The sequence below is a fragment of the Athene noctua genome, chromosome 4 (assembly GCF_965140245.1).
Source record: "Athene noctua chromosome 4, bAthNoc1.hap1.1, whole genome shotgun sequence".
In the NCBI taxonomy this organism is placed as follows: domain Eukaryota; kingdom Metazoa; phylum Chordata; class Aves; order Strigiformes; family Strigidae; genus Athene; species Athene noctua.
The window spans coordinates 66402226-66419032 of NC_134040.1; the positions used below are offsets into that span (position 1 = coordinate 66402226).

The 16807-nt window shown below is 38.2% G+C and overlaps 1 protein-coding gene across 5 annotated transcripts in view; it reads right to left on the reverse strand.

Annotated features, from left to right (window-relative positions):
- Positions 1-2777: 2777 nt before the first annotated feature.
- FBXW7 (F-box and WD repeat domain containing 7) overlaps positions 2778-16807 on the reverse strand; it is a 192518-nt gene continuing 178488 nt past the window's right edge. For all 5 annotated transcript variants that reach the window (XM_074905620.1, XM_074905621.1, XM_074905622.1 and 2 more), the window contains 6 exons: positions 16614-16750; positions 14871-14984; positions 11577-11758; positions 10291-10516; positions 5847-6057; positions 2778-4828 (listed from right to left, as the gene is read on the reverse strand). In XM_074905620.1, the coding sequence (XP_074761721.1) occupies positions 4560-4828; positions 5847-6057; positions 10291-10516; positions 11577-11758; positions 14871-14984; positions 16614-16750 (1139 nt within the window). In that variant the 3' untranslated portion in view covers positions 2778-4559. The remainder of the gene's footprint in view (positions 4829-5846; positions 6058-10290; positions 10517-11576; positions 11759-14870; positions 14985-16613; positions 16751-16807) is intronic.

Here is a 16807-nt window from a genome sequence, read left to right on the forward strand (position 1 = left end):
GCATCAGGCAGATTCTGTTTTGCTGCTGCTGCTGTTTGGATAAGAGCTGGTTGCTGATTACGATTGGGAGCCAGGGGTGCTGTGGGAGAGGGTTTGTTGAAGGTTATGCCTGTACTAGCAATTAGTGCTGTGCAGTAGGAGCAGCGCTATATTGAGCAGAGCTACATTAATGTGTTTTTGAGGTGTTGGACTGGCTCTGGTTGGTCCCACATGTTCCACTAGTGGCTCGAGTGCATGGGGTGTGCTTCTAGAGGGCTGCTCCAGATCTAGTTACACCCTGCAGAATCCTGTTAGTGGGCTCCGACGCAGCACTGTGCTCTGTTGGGAGAGCTGCTGATCTGAACTACAAATTGGTGTAGCCACAGCTGTCAAATGTCTGGTCTTATCTCCTGAACTGAGACCACAGGAACAGGCTCTTGGAGGAAGTGGCAATACTGGTTCTGACTTATTGTTAGCTAAAATCAAAATCCACTCAGAATAATACCTATTAAAAAAATCTTCTAATGATGTGGCTTCAGATACACGAGAAAATGAGGAAGCTCCTTCTGGGGCTAAAACAAAAAGAAAAAATGGAATCGCCATTAAGAGGGTAAGATGCCAGAAACACTAGTGCAATTATCTCTCTAGGATAGCTGCAGATATTCTGACATAGCCTACGATGACTAAGCCACTGAAGAAGTGCCTGTGTATTGAGAGCATAAAGCAGCTATAGTCTTACACTAGTATTCTGAAATGTTTTTATTTTAAAGAAACTCCACTCCACCCACCTTAAAATCAAAATCTAATTACATGAAATGAAGATGTTTCCTAAACAGTCTTAGTTGGAGCATGTGCTGCCAAACTGAAGACTTTATAATAAGTGCACTCTGTTACGGTGAGTGCATCAACATAAAGGGGATAATAAGGAGACTGTAAAGAAAAACTGCTTGAGCAGTTTCTTACACATGACATGTTTACTACAGGCCCATTTTTGAAATGCTGTCACTTAAATTAACAAATTTCTGCTTACTGAACTATGTTGTTCAGATGTCTTATAAGCAACATCAACTCCTACAAACCTAAACAACTTTTCACAAAACTGAGCGCTAACACAAATAACTTTGTAAAGTTGTTTTATTGAAGGGGAAAAGCCTTGTTAATAAGTAATATTTAAGTACTGTGTTGATTTTTGTATTTAATGAGACAGTCAATCGTATCTTGACTTTTCAGCCAATAGTTGGGGGTTTTTTTAACCTAAATCTGGAATGAAGGAGGCTATAAATGTGGTTTGCTTAACAGGTTCAAGTTATTCTGCATTAATTTAAACATAAGATAGTGTTGGAACTACACTATCAACTGGAAAACTTCTCAGTTCTGGTTAAGCACATTTTGGTCCTGGTGATATTGGTTGCTCAAAGTGTACTTAAAACACAGCTTAAACTGGTTTGGATTTGTTAGTTTTCCTCTTCTGTCATTTCACTCTTCTGCCCTGCTTTGTATTCCTGCCCTCCAGCACGTTACTCAGAAATGTCTCATTCTCCTGCACCATCAGGCAGCACCTTTGCTCTTTGAAAACATGTTGCAATTTCTACAAATCATGGAAGAAAATGACATAATCTTAATAGCTATTGCTCTGTTCTCTGCATTAAATATCTGTATTTTCACCCTTCTATTTCCATCCCCTCTCACAAGTAGTTCAGCCCGGACTGACGCACCTTCTGTCATTGGGGGGCTGAGAGTCCTGGCCTGTGTTCTCAGAGGAACAATGTGAAATCCTGGCAATCCTTCACTGTCTTTTTAGGAAAGGATTAGCTCTTTAATTGTTCTTATATAAATACTGAAACAATCACAGCTTTTATATGTCAGTGCTTGCTGCAATTTTTTTTCCCTTAAACACCAACTCAATGAACAGATTTCTACAATTTGTAGCTGCTCAGTCATTGTGTATGGCTTTTTAATCTCTAGAGGCCAGATGGAAGCGTGATCCTTCAGCATCACTTGTTTCGCATAATGTAGGGATTGGAACTACATTTGAGTAGCACATAGTCATAGATGTGTAAGGATATAAATATTTTTCTTTTCCATCCATGTATTTTCTCTTCTAATATGTTTTGGTTTGGTTTTCTTTAATGACAGTTTCTTCAAGTAAAACTACAAGTAAATGCTATGCCCTGACAGAAGACAACAATGATTTAGGTCAAGGAGATTTGAAAGAAAACCTGACACTCAAGTGGTAAGTTTCTGAGACAGCTGATGACTTACCTTGCTTTCAGAGCACTGATAAATCTGCTGTTGGACTAATCTGGAATGATACAGGGTGGGTTTTTTAAATTCTTCAGAAGCTTTATTTCAAGCTCTCCTACAATCCTAACTTTAATTTTAGTTGTATTTATGGATTTATTCTCTGTTGTCAGACTGCAATCAATTGATTAAGATCCATAAATAATAAACATCAAGTTTCAATTTAAGATGTAGTAACAAGATGCTATCAGAAGTTTTACGTACTTGAGCAGCTTTTTATAGCTAACTCCCTCCAGAGTCAAATCCTGACACGTTCCTAGCACTAGGAAGCTAATGGCTTTCCCACATGTTTGTCAAAGCCCTTGTGACAAATCTCATACGGCAACTGAAGGAGAGGATGCTCACGCACCTGTTTGTGGAAGGGTTACATAAAAAGTCCTGCAACATATTTTAGCATCTACCAGTAAGATGAGCAACTTGACCTGCCTTACCCTTTTTATGACATATGATGTTAAATTAACAACAAGAAATAAGGGGGGGGGAAAAAAAAGACATACTAACATGAAAAAACACATTTTATTGCACTTAAGTTATAAGAAAATAAAATTTCTAAGTGAATCAAACCATAGACACAATCCCTTTAAAGGTTGTTTTCCTCCATCATGTCAGGTTGTTACATAACTAAAATTAACCAACTGGAATCTGATTGTTTTAAATCAGACTATAAATAAAACAAAAACAAAAAAAAAAAAAAGGAGGAAAAAAGATCGCCTAGGATACAGTGTTAAACCACTTTCACAGTTCAGCTTGAGTTGTGGCTCTTGGAGAATGAGGCAAACCATTTGACTCTCATTTCTCATTTTGTTTGCATGTGACATCTTTACAAAAACGTAAGTTTTTGCTCTGTCAGTTCCTCCCAGCAATAACTGTAACAGTTGTTTTTTTTCCTCAAATACTGTAAAACACTAAGACTGACCAGCAACTTTATTTTCATTTTTGTATTTTATAATCTTTTTAAAAATTTTGTCAGTTTTTTTTAATGTATGTTCATTCCATTCACCACAGCCCTCACAAAGAAAAATTTCCCCACAGAACAGGCTGCAATAGCTTTGTTCTAAGGAATGTGTTTTAATTTTTTGCCCAGAAAAAAGAAAATAAGCTTTGCACACACACTCAATTCTTTATTTGCAGGCAAACTTCACTCTTAATTGTCTGAAACTCTTCCACTCTCAGCCTCTTAGAGGCACAGTTGGCTCAAGTTTCAGTGGCAAAAAGTCTTTTTCTGTAACCAAACTAGAGCAAATTTGGAATTCAGTCTGGGACTAAAACGTCACAGCAGAAAAAAAAAATAAAAAAAAATAATTTGCTTTTCTTTCTTTCATTTAGCAGCATAAATAAGTTTGGCCACTGGGAATACAGTACAGGGGTGGGACAACAATCCCATAATTGAAGACCTACTTCTAGCACCAGCATTGCGAATTAAATCCATCAGAGGACTCTCAAAACCCAGGACAACTTGCCACCTCAGAGCAACTTATGCATTGAAGAGTGTAGATGGAAGCAACAGTAAATAGATTAAACAGAGGCTAATACTGTGATTGACATTGGCAATGGTTGGCAAAAAAAAAAAGGAATAAAAGAAAAAAAAGAAAAAGCTCTGATAAAACTGTACAAAACAATTCACAGTAATATTTTAGCTTTTCCACACCAGGAATGGACTCTTTGTTTTTGTTTTTGTTTTTTTTCATTGCAGATGCTCCCTAGTTTTTGAAAGTCGACCAGTGACTGCTCGTAGAGGTTGGAAGGGACCTCTGGAGGTTGTCTGGTCCAACTCCCTGCTCAGAGCAGGGCTTAAGGGACAGCATGTTGCTCGGAGGGGCTGCCGGGACCCAGGGTGGCCCAGGGGTGCACGAGCAGGCTCGCCTGTGCAGCTTCTTTCAAGATCTTTGTGGTAAAATAACCTGCTAACAAGAACTGTAACAATTTTTTTTTTTTTCACCTCCAAATTGCTCAAGGAGCAGTTGGGGGAAAGTAAAGAAATAATTGCACCTGGTTTCATTTCAAAAGTCGTATTTTTGCAAAGCTGCCCCGGTCAAAAGTGTAGCCTTTTTATGTGACGAGACAGCAAATGCCTCTCGTGTCAGTTAGAGTTTGTCATCTTTGTCTTCTCCTTCGTAGTCTGTAGGTCTTTAGGATCTGTTGCCCCAAGCCAACATCCTGCACCACCAAGGACAAGGGATTTTTTTTCCTTTTTCTTTTTTTTCTTTTTTCTTTTTTTTTCAGGGGGAGGGAAAGGAGAACATCGTCTACACGTTTGGACAAATTCATCTTTCTGCCCTTCACTTCATATCCACGTCAAAGTCCAACACCAGCAGCTTTGTTTCCTCAGTCCCGTTGCGGCTCCCAACCGCACACACTAGCTTTGTGTTAGAAGCTCTGATCCGCCACACGACGCCTCCACTTCCCCCACTCTCCAATGTGACTAGATTTCGGATAAATTCACCCGTTTTCAAGTCCCAAAGTTTTACAGTCCCATCATCTGAGCTGGTAATTACAAAGTTCTTGTTGAACTGTAAACAGGTCACAGCACTCTGATGCTTGTTGGGACCTGTAACAGTAAACCAAAACATTTTTATCTGCAATTAGAGAGCAATGTCAGACAGCACTGCATACAGAATAAACACCTAGCTAGCTGCATACAGCTATTTCTATCTATTAGATGTGTTGACTGTTTTTGTACATTAAAAGGTACAGAAGCCTTGCTGTGCTGTCAAAAAGTGAATGCAGGTATCAAAAAATTCCCCAATATTTCCTTCTTCGTTACAGTGATCTCATTTTGTTGTATAAAAACAACAGGGCAAGTGTGCACTTGGACACTCATGAAAATGAACTTAACCATCCACAATGAGGTGACCGCTGTAAACGTTTGTCTCCAAGTCCCTTTGAAGTGTTATTATGAGATTACTCTATCAGTAAATATTGACAGTTATATATTAACGCACAAATATATACTGTTAAAACAGCAGAGTCTGCTTTATGGGGAAATTTAATTTTCTGCTCCAGCCAGCAATGCTGCATATGATATATGGGAGTGATGTAAGATCTTTTTTGTGGGGAGAAACAAAACAATGCTTTCATGTGCATGATGCCTGAGTGGCAACTGTCAATGGAAACAAAAATCTTTCTTCTTACTGAAATAAAGAAAACATCTTCCACTCATTTATCTTGATTTATTGCAACAGACAGTGTACTTTGTCTCCCAATCCAATTAATCAGTACGCTTGGAAACATCCAAGTGACCCCTAAATAAATATGTTGACTGACTGTTTTGAGATGTCATTTCCTACATATTTCTGTGGCTTATTAGGCTAATATAGCTGTAGCAAATTGCTATCAGTCCAGACCATCTGCCTTTCATAACAGGCAAGTGATTTGAATAGATTAGATTAAATAAGTTTTGTTCTTCTAATTCAGAGAAAGATCATACTGCTGTCATCAGAAAAATATTTAAGTTGTAAGTGGTCTGTGCTTGGTTTTTTGTATGTAATTAAAGGGGGGTTTTATATAGAATGTGCAGTATAGACTACTGCGGGCAGCTTGACTTACATGAGGGTAGTTAAGCTCACCTTGCAATGTCTGTAAACATTGTCCTGTTTTAATGTCCCAGATTTTGACTGTAGAATCGGCATTCCCAGACACGAGTATATTGTCCTTGAGTTCCATTCCACTTGTGAGAGACTGATGGCCTGTTAGCGTGTGAATGCAATTGCCTGTCTCCACATCCCAGACTCGGATGGAAGTGTCAAGAGATCCACTCACCACATGGATACCATCAAACTACAAGAAAGGTAAATCTATTACAAACAATTATATTAGGATCTTATGAAGAAGGCTAAAGCATTTTGTTCACTAAATGCAATATTTGATAATATATATATTCGGAAACTGCATTACAAAGTAAGAATTCAGTCTAAGCAGAGATGACCATATTTGATATCAGGGCAGGTGATTCATGGTCAGCGTCATTTCCTGCTGTAGACGTGGGCTATGATGAGGTACACGGCTCGAGGGGAAAGACTCTGAATCACTGGTCTTTTAAATGTAACACAGCTCCTTTAGACACAACAAAATCCCGACTATACTGCAGCGTGCAACAGTAAGAGAGCATTGTTTTCCTCATAAAGACATTAACAAGGCAAACCTGCTTTTCACAAATCAGAGGGACTTGATGCTGGAGAAGAGCAACTACATTAATCCAGAATCATCTACACAAAAGCCAAACCATAGGAAAATGAAAGGAATGTAATTGAAAAATGCTGGGTGTGTAATTTTATAATCATAATTGTGTGCAGTAAGGAACTTTAACTTCCTAGTCATCATAGGGAAAGGCATACAGGCTAACGTGGATGTTCAAATTCTTGGATTTTTGTGGGCATATAGTATATATAAAACAAAATATGTAGAACGTGAAGATGTAGAGAAATCAGTTAAGAGATGAGACACTTTTGACCAGGAGAACTGAACGTGTAGAGAATATAAAGGTGGAAAGTAACTTGAGTGATAGTGACAATGACATAAGAGTCCAGAATTCTCAAAAAAGGAAGGAAAAAGAACAGTAGAATAAAACCAGTGGGCTTCAAGGAGGAATACTTCAATAAATTGAGACTTCCTTCCCATGAGGTTTTTATATATCTATTCTCTGAGGGGAAGAAGAGTTCAGGAGAGTTGGCACTTTCTTAAAGACACGAACTATCCTTGTGTGAAGGAAAGATAGGAAGTGTAGTAAATTACCAAGACCCACTTGGCTAAAGCACAAGGAATTGTAGAAAAAGTAGAAACTAGATCAATAGATGTGTTTAAAAGAGCACACTGGGACAAAATCAGAAAGGCAGGACACAAAACAAGATAAAACTAGCAAGAGCTGTTAAGGATGCGAAAACACTATTCTGTAAAAAAACCCCAAACAACCCACCAAAAAAAGCAAACAAGAGGAAGGCCAAAATAAAAAAGCTCATTTATGTTCAGTGGGAAGGAAGCGCCAAGTGAGGCCAGCTATTTAACTTTTATTTGCTTCAGTCCTCAGCCATCTGAGTGTAGGCTCACAGCACTACCACAGCTGACAACCAAGTAGAAGCTTTTGCTAGAACAGGGAAAAATAACACATACGGCAAATTGTTTTAAGACAATCTCGGAGACATCTGCTGCCATCTTTGAGAACCTGTGGAAGACAGACAGGTTTCAGATGGCAAATACCATTCCTTTCTTTATTGAAGGAGATGATGATGGGAGATGGGGAATTATGGATTGGTCAGCCTAACGTCAGTTTCCAGAAGAAACTAACAAATAATCCATCTGGTTGTAAGTCCTTAGTGATGCAGTTTGGAGCAGCAAACATAGATTTGTGGGCAAGTGATCTTAACCAATATGACTTTTTCTGCGACAGAGTAAAAAGCCATGTGAAACAGTAGATGTCTTGGTTGTATTTTCACAAAGAGGGAGGCAAATCTATCCTGTTCAGAACTTTGTTCGCAGCATTATTAGAGATATCAGAAAGCATTCCAGAGGAGGTCTGGCATTTAGTATTTTCATTAGGATTTTGGTGACATTTGAAATGGTAGAACTGACCCAAAGCAAAGAGTGTAAAAGTCAAGAGAAAATTGTGAAGATCTGAGCTTGGCAGGAAATGAACGAGGGTACAGCTGCAACCTGGGAGAATGAAGCCTGTGCAGGAGTGTTTGTTGTAGCTGGGGCAATCCGACACTAGTTGGCCATGCAGGCTGACTGGTATCTAATAATGGCAAAGAAAGAACTCAGTTAAGGGAACTCAACTATCTGAGACTGCTTCCTTTTATGAAACTTGCAGAAATCTAACATCTTAGATCTCTACAGTCAAACATGGTTGAGGATGGCACCTAGGTTCACAAGAATGTGAAGAGCTACTGGCACACACAGACTGCTTATCTGCATTGCGTTTCTGGTGAAAAATATACTAAAGAAATACACTCTGGTATCTGAAACAGAGGTATGCTATGTAAGGCATATAAAATAATTTTTTACTTCTAGTAAGCATTAATTGCTTTAACTGGAAATTTGGTACCCTGTTCTGGGCACCCTGCTTTCAAAAGAGGATGTGAACTAATGTGAATTCAGATAAAAGGATGAGGAGTGCTAAGTAGCCCAGCAGACTCATTGAGTAGAAACACTACAGAATGTTTTTATTTCCTAAACAGAACTAAACCAGATTGATGTAACAAATTTTCAATTCTTTCCCCCTTTCCCGCAAACTAATTGTATTCCATGGACAGAAGATATTCAGAGAGAGCTGTAAGGCTGGGCATCAAGACAAACTTTACTGTGACACTGCTATAGTCAGACAACGGTTGAGCTGTTATCCCTGAACCCTGAGAATCTGTGGATTATTTCAAAGGCAGCTAAGAAAGAGTAAGGAAACACAGTGTGGTCAGTAGTCTTCAAGTGCTGCATAAGGACCTCTGGAAAACATTAAGGGGTCCACAAATGGGGAAATACTGAGGTATAATAGAACATACCATGGAGTGGGGATGGGGAGGACAGGCTGGTTATTCAGCCAGGTTATTGTACTTATGGGGCAATTTCAGGCCAAAGGGCAGGAGCTCACCGTGTAGTTATAAGGAATCTTTCTGTCCTAAAAATGGAAGCACCTGCAGCCTCCTGCCCCCCAGAAATTTGTTACAGAGTGCCAAGTTCCATTTACAAGGTGTAAATAGTATCGGTGTGTAACATAACACAATTATTTGATCCATTATTACTACAGTGTAAGAGCAAGACATGAATATTCATAAGGCAAAACAAGAGCCACTGGTGAAGATAAGGCAGAATAACATACATTGTTCCCAAACTGCCCTAGATGAAATACAACCTTTGGAATATTTTTCAGAGATAGGGAGGTAGTACAGCATTTTAAACTTGCTCGCTGCTTGTCTAGAGAATACTCCTCAGCATATCAATGTAAGAGAAGGGCTGGAGATTTTTGATAAATTTTACTACATATTTTGGGAAAGGAAACCAATTAGGTATTTTGTTCAAATTGAATCTATTATGGCAAGACACCTTATGAAAAATGTCTCTAGCACTGGGCTTCACTTTCTGAGCCACAAACCCGAGTAGTTACATGCCGAATGCAATTTCCCGATTTTGAACTGTCTTTGTTAATTTCTTTTTCAAGTCCTGCCAGACTGTGGTGAGAACAGGCACAAGCATGAAATTAATTTCTTTCGCCTTTCAATGCCTGGAAGTGATGCTTTGACTCTATAAATGAACGAGATGATCTTTTGGGTTACTAAAGAGAAGAAGAGACCACATGAGGTCTGGGTGTATCTTTGGCAGCTTAGTTCTGATGAGCAGCCCGGGTGACTGGTAGGCAGTAGAGCCATGTCACAGAGCAGCACCACAAGAACCTGTATCTCCAACAACACATCTCTGCTGACAAAGCCTCACAGTTGTAGATCTGGCCTCTACTCAGAGAAGAGGAAGTAGTAGGCTGGAGATTTACACTGGAACATTAAAATTTTAGGTTCAGCTTTACTGTGAATTACAGTTTGGAACTGGAAGATGGGACTACAAACCAAGGATAAACACATCTGCGTAATTCAGAACATTAATCCCATGGGTTTTCTGGCACATTTTCAATTACTAGATCATCTGTTTTATTTGAAACAGTAGGTTTAGAATTTCTTTGAGGAAAGCAAAAATGTAGCTCCAAAATATGTGCAAAATTTAAAAAAAAACCTAACCAAACAACTTAGCAAACCACAAAACTACTTAACTTGCTGGTATAGAGATCTGGGCTTTACTATACTGGGTGCTTTAAAAACTACAGTCCTCTAAAAAAAATTAAAAATCTCAGTTTCTAAATTGAGACAATGTAAAACTAGTGTAACAAAATGAAAGAGGGGAGTATCACAGATGCCTCTATATTCTTGAGGCCTGTATAATTCTGGAGCAGGTACTCACAATTTCATAAACAAGGTGAAATAAACTGACTTTAAATGTTACTTAAGGAAACTAAAGCAGCAGATGAAAATCACATACCTGTAATGAGTAGACTCTGTTAGTATGCCCTTGCAGTGTGTGCAGACAGGTCTCTGTCTCTGGATCCCACACTTTGACCATAAAATCATATGCACCACTTACAACCCTTCTGCCATCATACTGAACGCACCGAACTGCAGCTACGTGGCCCATCAGAACGTGTAAACACTGGCCCGTCTCTATGTCCCAAACTCTCAGTGTAGCATCTCGAGACCCACTGACCACTCTGGAGGAACAAGAAAACCCCTCCTGTACTTAGCGTTGGACATAAAAGTATTAAAGCAATTAAACATGGGTATAAATCAGTTATGAATTTAGAACATTAGATCGCATTAGTCCCCCAGCCACCAGAAATCTGGTTTGGCATGATATTTTATCAGGGTTGCAAATGACTTGAGTGTTTTTCTTCCTTGCTCTACTCACCTCTCCTCAGGATCTGTCTATTTGATATAATCAGCAATCAGTTTTTAAAACAGCACTTCATTCCTGAACAGCAAAATGATGCCATGAGAAATTATGTGGACTGTTGTATCTATCTGTGAAAGCTTATGAATATGCTGAGCTCCAGCCAGTGCTATAAGCATTCTGTTTTAATGACTGAGTTAACTAATTATAACAATTAAACAAAGAAGATCTTTAGAAGTTTTAGTAGAGTTATTCAGCTGGTTTTTTTTTTCAGTTTATACTTTTAAAAGCTTTTTTAGGTAAGAACAGAAATGAGGAGGAATTAATATTAATGGAACTGATAGAGAAAAAAAATCTCATCATTCTTCAAAAAAAAAAAGAAATGCAACCAACAGGCACTCTGTCAACAGCTCCATACAGCAGCCAAGTAAAAGAGCTTTGCCAACATTCACTGAATCAAGGCCTGGTTTACTACTGCAGAAATTATGGTATAATCAGTTAAAATAAAATACTGCAGTGACAATACTTAAAAAGTCATTCTGTAAAATGAGTAAAAGTTTGTAGCGCTGACAAAAAAGAGAAATTATTCAGAGTGTGGGAGACTGGATCAGAGCGTAACCAAGAATTAGTTTTGAAATAACGTAGAATGTGACTATAAAGTACATGACTCAATTTTCTGTTCTTTAATTAGTACTCTTACGCTTTTGCTTCTATTAATCATCTCCTCCTGTGTGTTGATTTATGTAGTCTAGTTTGAATGCTTTGCCTGCTTTGTATTTCACTCAATGCTGGATGAGGTACCCAAGTTTAACAAGCATTTTCTGTGAACGCAAGTGTAAATTAAAGGCAAACTGCAGCTGTAGCTCTGGACCAAGCCTCACCTTTTCTCATGGAGATGCATGCAACGCACAGTGGAGGTGTGTCCGTACAAGGTGTGTATGCATTCTCCAGTCTCAGCGTTCCAGACTTTCAACGTTCGGTCTGTAGACCCACTGATGATGATATTGTCCCTCATCTGTGATGACCAGACTCCACCTGTGTGCCCAACCAGCGTTCTCAAACACTGAAAAGAAATATTTTGCTTAGTTACCCTTCCAAGAGAGTTGAATGGCATCTTAAGAAAGAGTAATCTAGGAGGTAACAGCAGACTCCCATAGCAAGAGACAGAAGACCCCTGGAGACTGCTTTGTGGTTGAACAAAAAAAATCCCACGTTTTAGAAAAAAATCATCAAATTTCTCTCTCTGTTGTCGCTACTTTGACTATAAGGAATTTTCCCCTATAATCTTCTCCTTGATAAACTAAACTGTGTTTCCAAATTTCTCAACAACAGGGCATGTTTTGCAGCCTTGAGTCATTCTCCTGGCATTCTTCTGAGTCACTGCAGGTTTTCCAACAGCTTTTTGAAGTTAACTGTTAGATCTGGAGAGAGCATTCACTTAGTTGTTCTGCCACCAGTTTATAAACTGTATACTCTTAATGCATTTTTGTGTGTTTATCCAAGAAACATCATGCTCTGTAAGCCATAGCTACAGCATCTATACTGCAAAATCACGTTTCATACCCCTTTCAGACTTTACTGTTGCCCGGGAGCGAATCCCACGCTACATAAGCACAGCCCACCTTCTTTGATCCCAAACGTATGACAAGATTTCTCACCATGTGGAGACAGTGTTTGCTCACACCCACTTCTATACAACCTCCGTCACTCTGGGACAATGACTTGTCTCTGTCTCTCAGCCTGTATTCCTTACAAGTAATGACTATATGTGCTTTCTCACCAGGCAGCAATAAGTGCTAATTAGCACAGACAAGAAGAGATCCTTGCAAGACCCCTCTAGAAAGATACTCCATGAAGATTCTGCATTTACATTAACAACATGATCTCTATAATTACCCACTTTCTAACCCATTTAAATATGTGCCATGTTGATTTTTGCATTGCTCTCTTTTCTTCAATCGTGTCATGGGGATACAGCCGTGCAGTGCACACAGCCATCTATTCCTGCACTATTTTTATCAGTCAAACCTGTAAGTGCATGAGAAAAGAGGTCAAGACAGTTTGATGATCTCTTTTTCTGTAATCTGATGCTAAGTGGCATTAATTGCCATGGTCATCCTTTAACTGTTAGTTGACTCCTCTTGTGTAGTCCAATATTTTTTATCTGCGATCACATATCCTAAATACCCAGTCTTTCAGTTTACTCCATTTAAATATTGACACATTTTAGCTTTCTGGCCAGCCCTTGGATCATCTGCTTGTGCTCATACTCTTTGAAAAAAACACCAATTTTACCCCACAGGTAACTTTTTAGAAAAAAATAATCCAATACAAATTATTTACATCAACTGTAAAAAGAAAAACTGTAACTTTGGTAGCTGTTGTTTAACATCCTTGTGAGTTTCTGCTGAAATGAACTGTTCTATTATCACTGCATACTGTACTTCTATCACATGACTTTTCTCCCAAAGTATTTTTCCTGCCTCAGTGATAGCATACCAATTTCTGTTGTTAATATCACGTTCTTTCTAACATCCTTGAAAATGCCTTGCTTTTTTGCTGTATGTAGATTTCCTGTTCTTTAACATTTTTTACCAGTCTTCTGTGATTCCTGGCTCCTAGCTTAATTCACTGCTATCAAATCCATCTTTTTCAGTTCATAGCTGTTATTCACTTTTACAGTTCCTGGTTTGTTTTTTTTAACTTTCAACCAATTTGCTCATATTTTAAGAAATCATCCTTCTAGAGCAGTAAGAACACAGAATCCTTATTTTGGGCATTACATCTGTCAAGGGAATTATTTAGTCATGTTCATTTGCACAAATCAACCTTTAGGGTTTTTTTATTTTATTAATTCTTCAGCATCAGTAAGCATGAGGGCTGATATAGCACTCTTCCATCTTTCACATACACATTCTGGCTCTCTCAAAGGTTTGGGGTAAATAGTCACACTAGGATTTGTAATTACTTTTGAAAAATTACTGAACAGGAATTGTTAGGTCATGCTTCTATGATCAACTTTATATATTTAAAGGAACATTATGCTTTTGAGAGGGTGGTATGTACAAACGAAGTATTTTTCATTTGAGTTTAGGCTGTCCTTTTCAATTAAAAAATGTAAATTTCAATATGGGTTCCTTCATTAGACAGTTTGTTGTAGGGAAGCCAACAGAGGCAGGGTGAGGCTGCCTATTGCTTTTAATTTTTAATTCCCCACAGCAGTATTTACAATCTCTTCAAGGATTTTCTAGGCATGCAAAGACAAATGTTTAATACTTTCAGCATCAACATTACGAAGTGGGTACCTTCTAGATCTTAAACATGTTATCCTCAACAGCTGTCCTGTTGTTCACCTAACTATATCATTAAAACAAAGCTATGTACACACAATACTAGTCTATGAGGAAAAAGTACTGTTTCCCTAAGGCCTTTTCTACATCCTTGGTGCATGGTCAGTCAGCCACCTTAAAAAAAATATATCTGTGTGCTGAGTAGCTGTGATGTTCTAACATGAGTGAAATGTTCAGTGCTGTCTTTTTGATTGCACATATTGTTTTGCTTCTCTAAGCCAAAATTAAATTATTGAAGCTTATTAAATTCCTGCCTGAGCTGGATCTAATTTAGTAGGAAATATTTAAACCTAAAGCAAGTTACTTTTTTTTTTTGGTGGCTCAGCAATAAAGTAGCTTAGAAAGAAAAACAAACTCTGTATTTGAAATCAGAGCCAGTAGAATGAACACCCCATTTCAATAACTTGAAAACAACAGAAAGAATGCTAGAAGGCAAGTAAGAAAGGGAGATCCAGAGGGGTAAAAGCAGGCTGAATTAAACTTTAAGGAAGATAAAGTAAGATATCTGTCCAAATTCTTTAGAATCCATGTCACAAAAGACTCCACAAGAATAGCAGAATTGCCAAGAGAACAAGGATATATGCCAATGGTAACATGAGCAGCATTGCAATTTCACGTCAAGGTGACTTTTTTGAACTACACTAGTTTCTGTGTGGGAAAAGATGACCCAAATGTTTACTGGTCCTTTTTCCTGATTCTAGCACCAGACGGCACTGAAGACCTCCCTGCGCTGCAGTCTGACAGCACAGCAGCATTCCTGACACACCAGCGCTCTACCTGTAGCCCCTTTCCTCAGGTATTCAGCAGCATAACCGACCGACGTACCTTGCCTGTAACTGCTGACCACACCTTCAGCGTGTTGTCATCAGAGCCGCTCACTATTCGGTTCCCGCAGAACTGAAGGCATGTGATCACATGGTCATCATGGCCTTTGAGCACCTGACAATAAAGAACATAAAAACATACAGTCACAATTTAACACAGGAGATTAGAGAGAAGCAGGAGCAACAAAGTGCTCTTCTGATTCATAAATTATGAAATGCTAGAGTTGGTTCAATAATAATAAGGCCCCTTAATCCTGTATGTCAAGTCTAATTTACCGCCAGCTGGGACCAAATAAGGTATTTTCCTTCTTCCATGGAGCGATGCTGCATTGCTTAGCAAGCATACTACAGTTATTGTAAGCCTCCTAAAAGTACCACGAAAAATCATTAATAAAAGTAGGATGAATTAGTAACTGGACATTGCTCAGTTCCTCTGTATTTATTCCATTTCTTTCTTTTTCAGTTGAGTTACTTTTACCTTTTACGAGCTGCTTCAATCTTGAACAAAAAGGATAGGGTTGTATCATGTGCTGCATATTTGTATTTCAGTGGGCGAGGCTGACTTTTTTTTTTTTTCCTTACCAGCCAAGCACTGTAATCTATTAAATGCCAGACAGCACCAAGGTCAAAAACGAGAAAACCATCAACTCAATTAAACACAAACAAAAGCAATAATTTAATGTGCTGGAAACATGCATTGGAATGTTGCTTTATAGAGGTGGGATTCTCAATGCTTGATTTGGGAAAAACTGCAAATCAGTATATTTTGCTGCAATACAGCAAAAAAATCCTTATCAGAACACATAGGATGAGGAATTTTTTATTTAAGATATCTGAACAGTTTTCAAGATGTTCATTGAAATGAAATGGGCATTTGGATAAGGCCTGAGGCTGTAATTTTAATAATAATTCCAAGATAACTTGATGTAGTGCATCAGGGCAAGAAATACAGAGCTGTTGCCAGAGATGTACATAAGTCACGGCCAAATAAACAGCATGATAGGTTTTCCATGGGAATATTTTTTTGTTCTTATTTTTACTATTTTGTTGTACAGGAATCAAGAAAACAGCCTTAAAAGGCTGTGAATGTGGCTTTTCTTCCTGTTTCTGACTGCTTGTTCAATACCAGGTTTGATTAGACAGTTGCTATTTTATTTTACAAAAGGTTTGAAGTATTCCTTCATATCTTCATATTGGAAAAGATGCAATGATGATTTTCATATTTAAAAAAAAAAATCTTAACATAGAATGAAGTTACTATCTTGTGCTACTCCATTTAGAAGATAATGTATAAAAATAAAGCATGGAATGATCACAAAATAGTTGTATTTTTATGTTGTGACATGGCCCAGCTCTACAACTACATACATACATACATATATGTATTTATATATAGTATATATTTGAGGGTATGTTTCATTTTAAATACAAGTATTTCCAACCAAGTTTCTGAGATTATCTGTCTCAAAGAGACTGGCATATTTATAGGAATTCACAAAATTGTATAGAAATTTTTAGCATAGCGGTAAAAGAATACTGCTGTATGTAGAATCACATTTTGATTTGCTAATACGGTGCTCAGAAAATAATCTAAACTCAGGGGTAAGCTAAAATACAAATTACTTTTTTTCTGTAACAATACATTTCTTTTTGTTCATGGATAGTCTGGCTTGTCTGAAGGAAAAAAACCTACGAGTTGAACCTGCTTTGTTCATGGCACCATGCACACAGCTCAGAAACTCACCTTAGGCAATTTAAGTTCTCCTCGTCGCCAGTTGGTATCAATCCTGTGTTGTCTAATGTAGGCGCTTTTCCATGGACTGTGTATAAAGCCTGGTTTTATTACTTTCCTCCTCTTGATATGTAATGGTTCATCAATCCCTAAAATGAATTTTTAAAAAAGGGGGGGAGGGGGAGAGATGAGGCCACTCCAAAGAA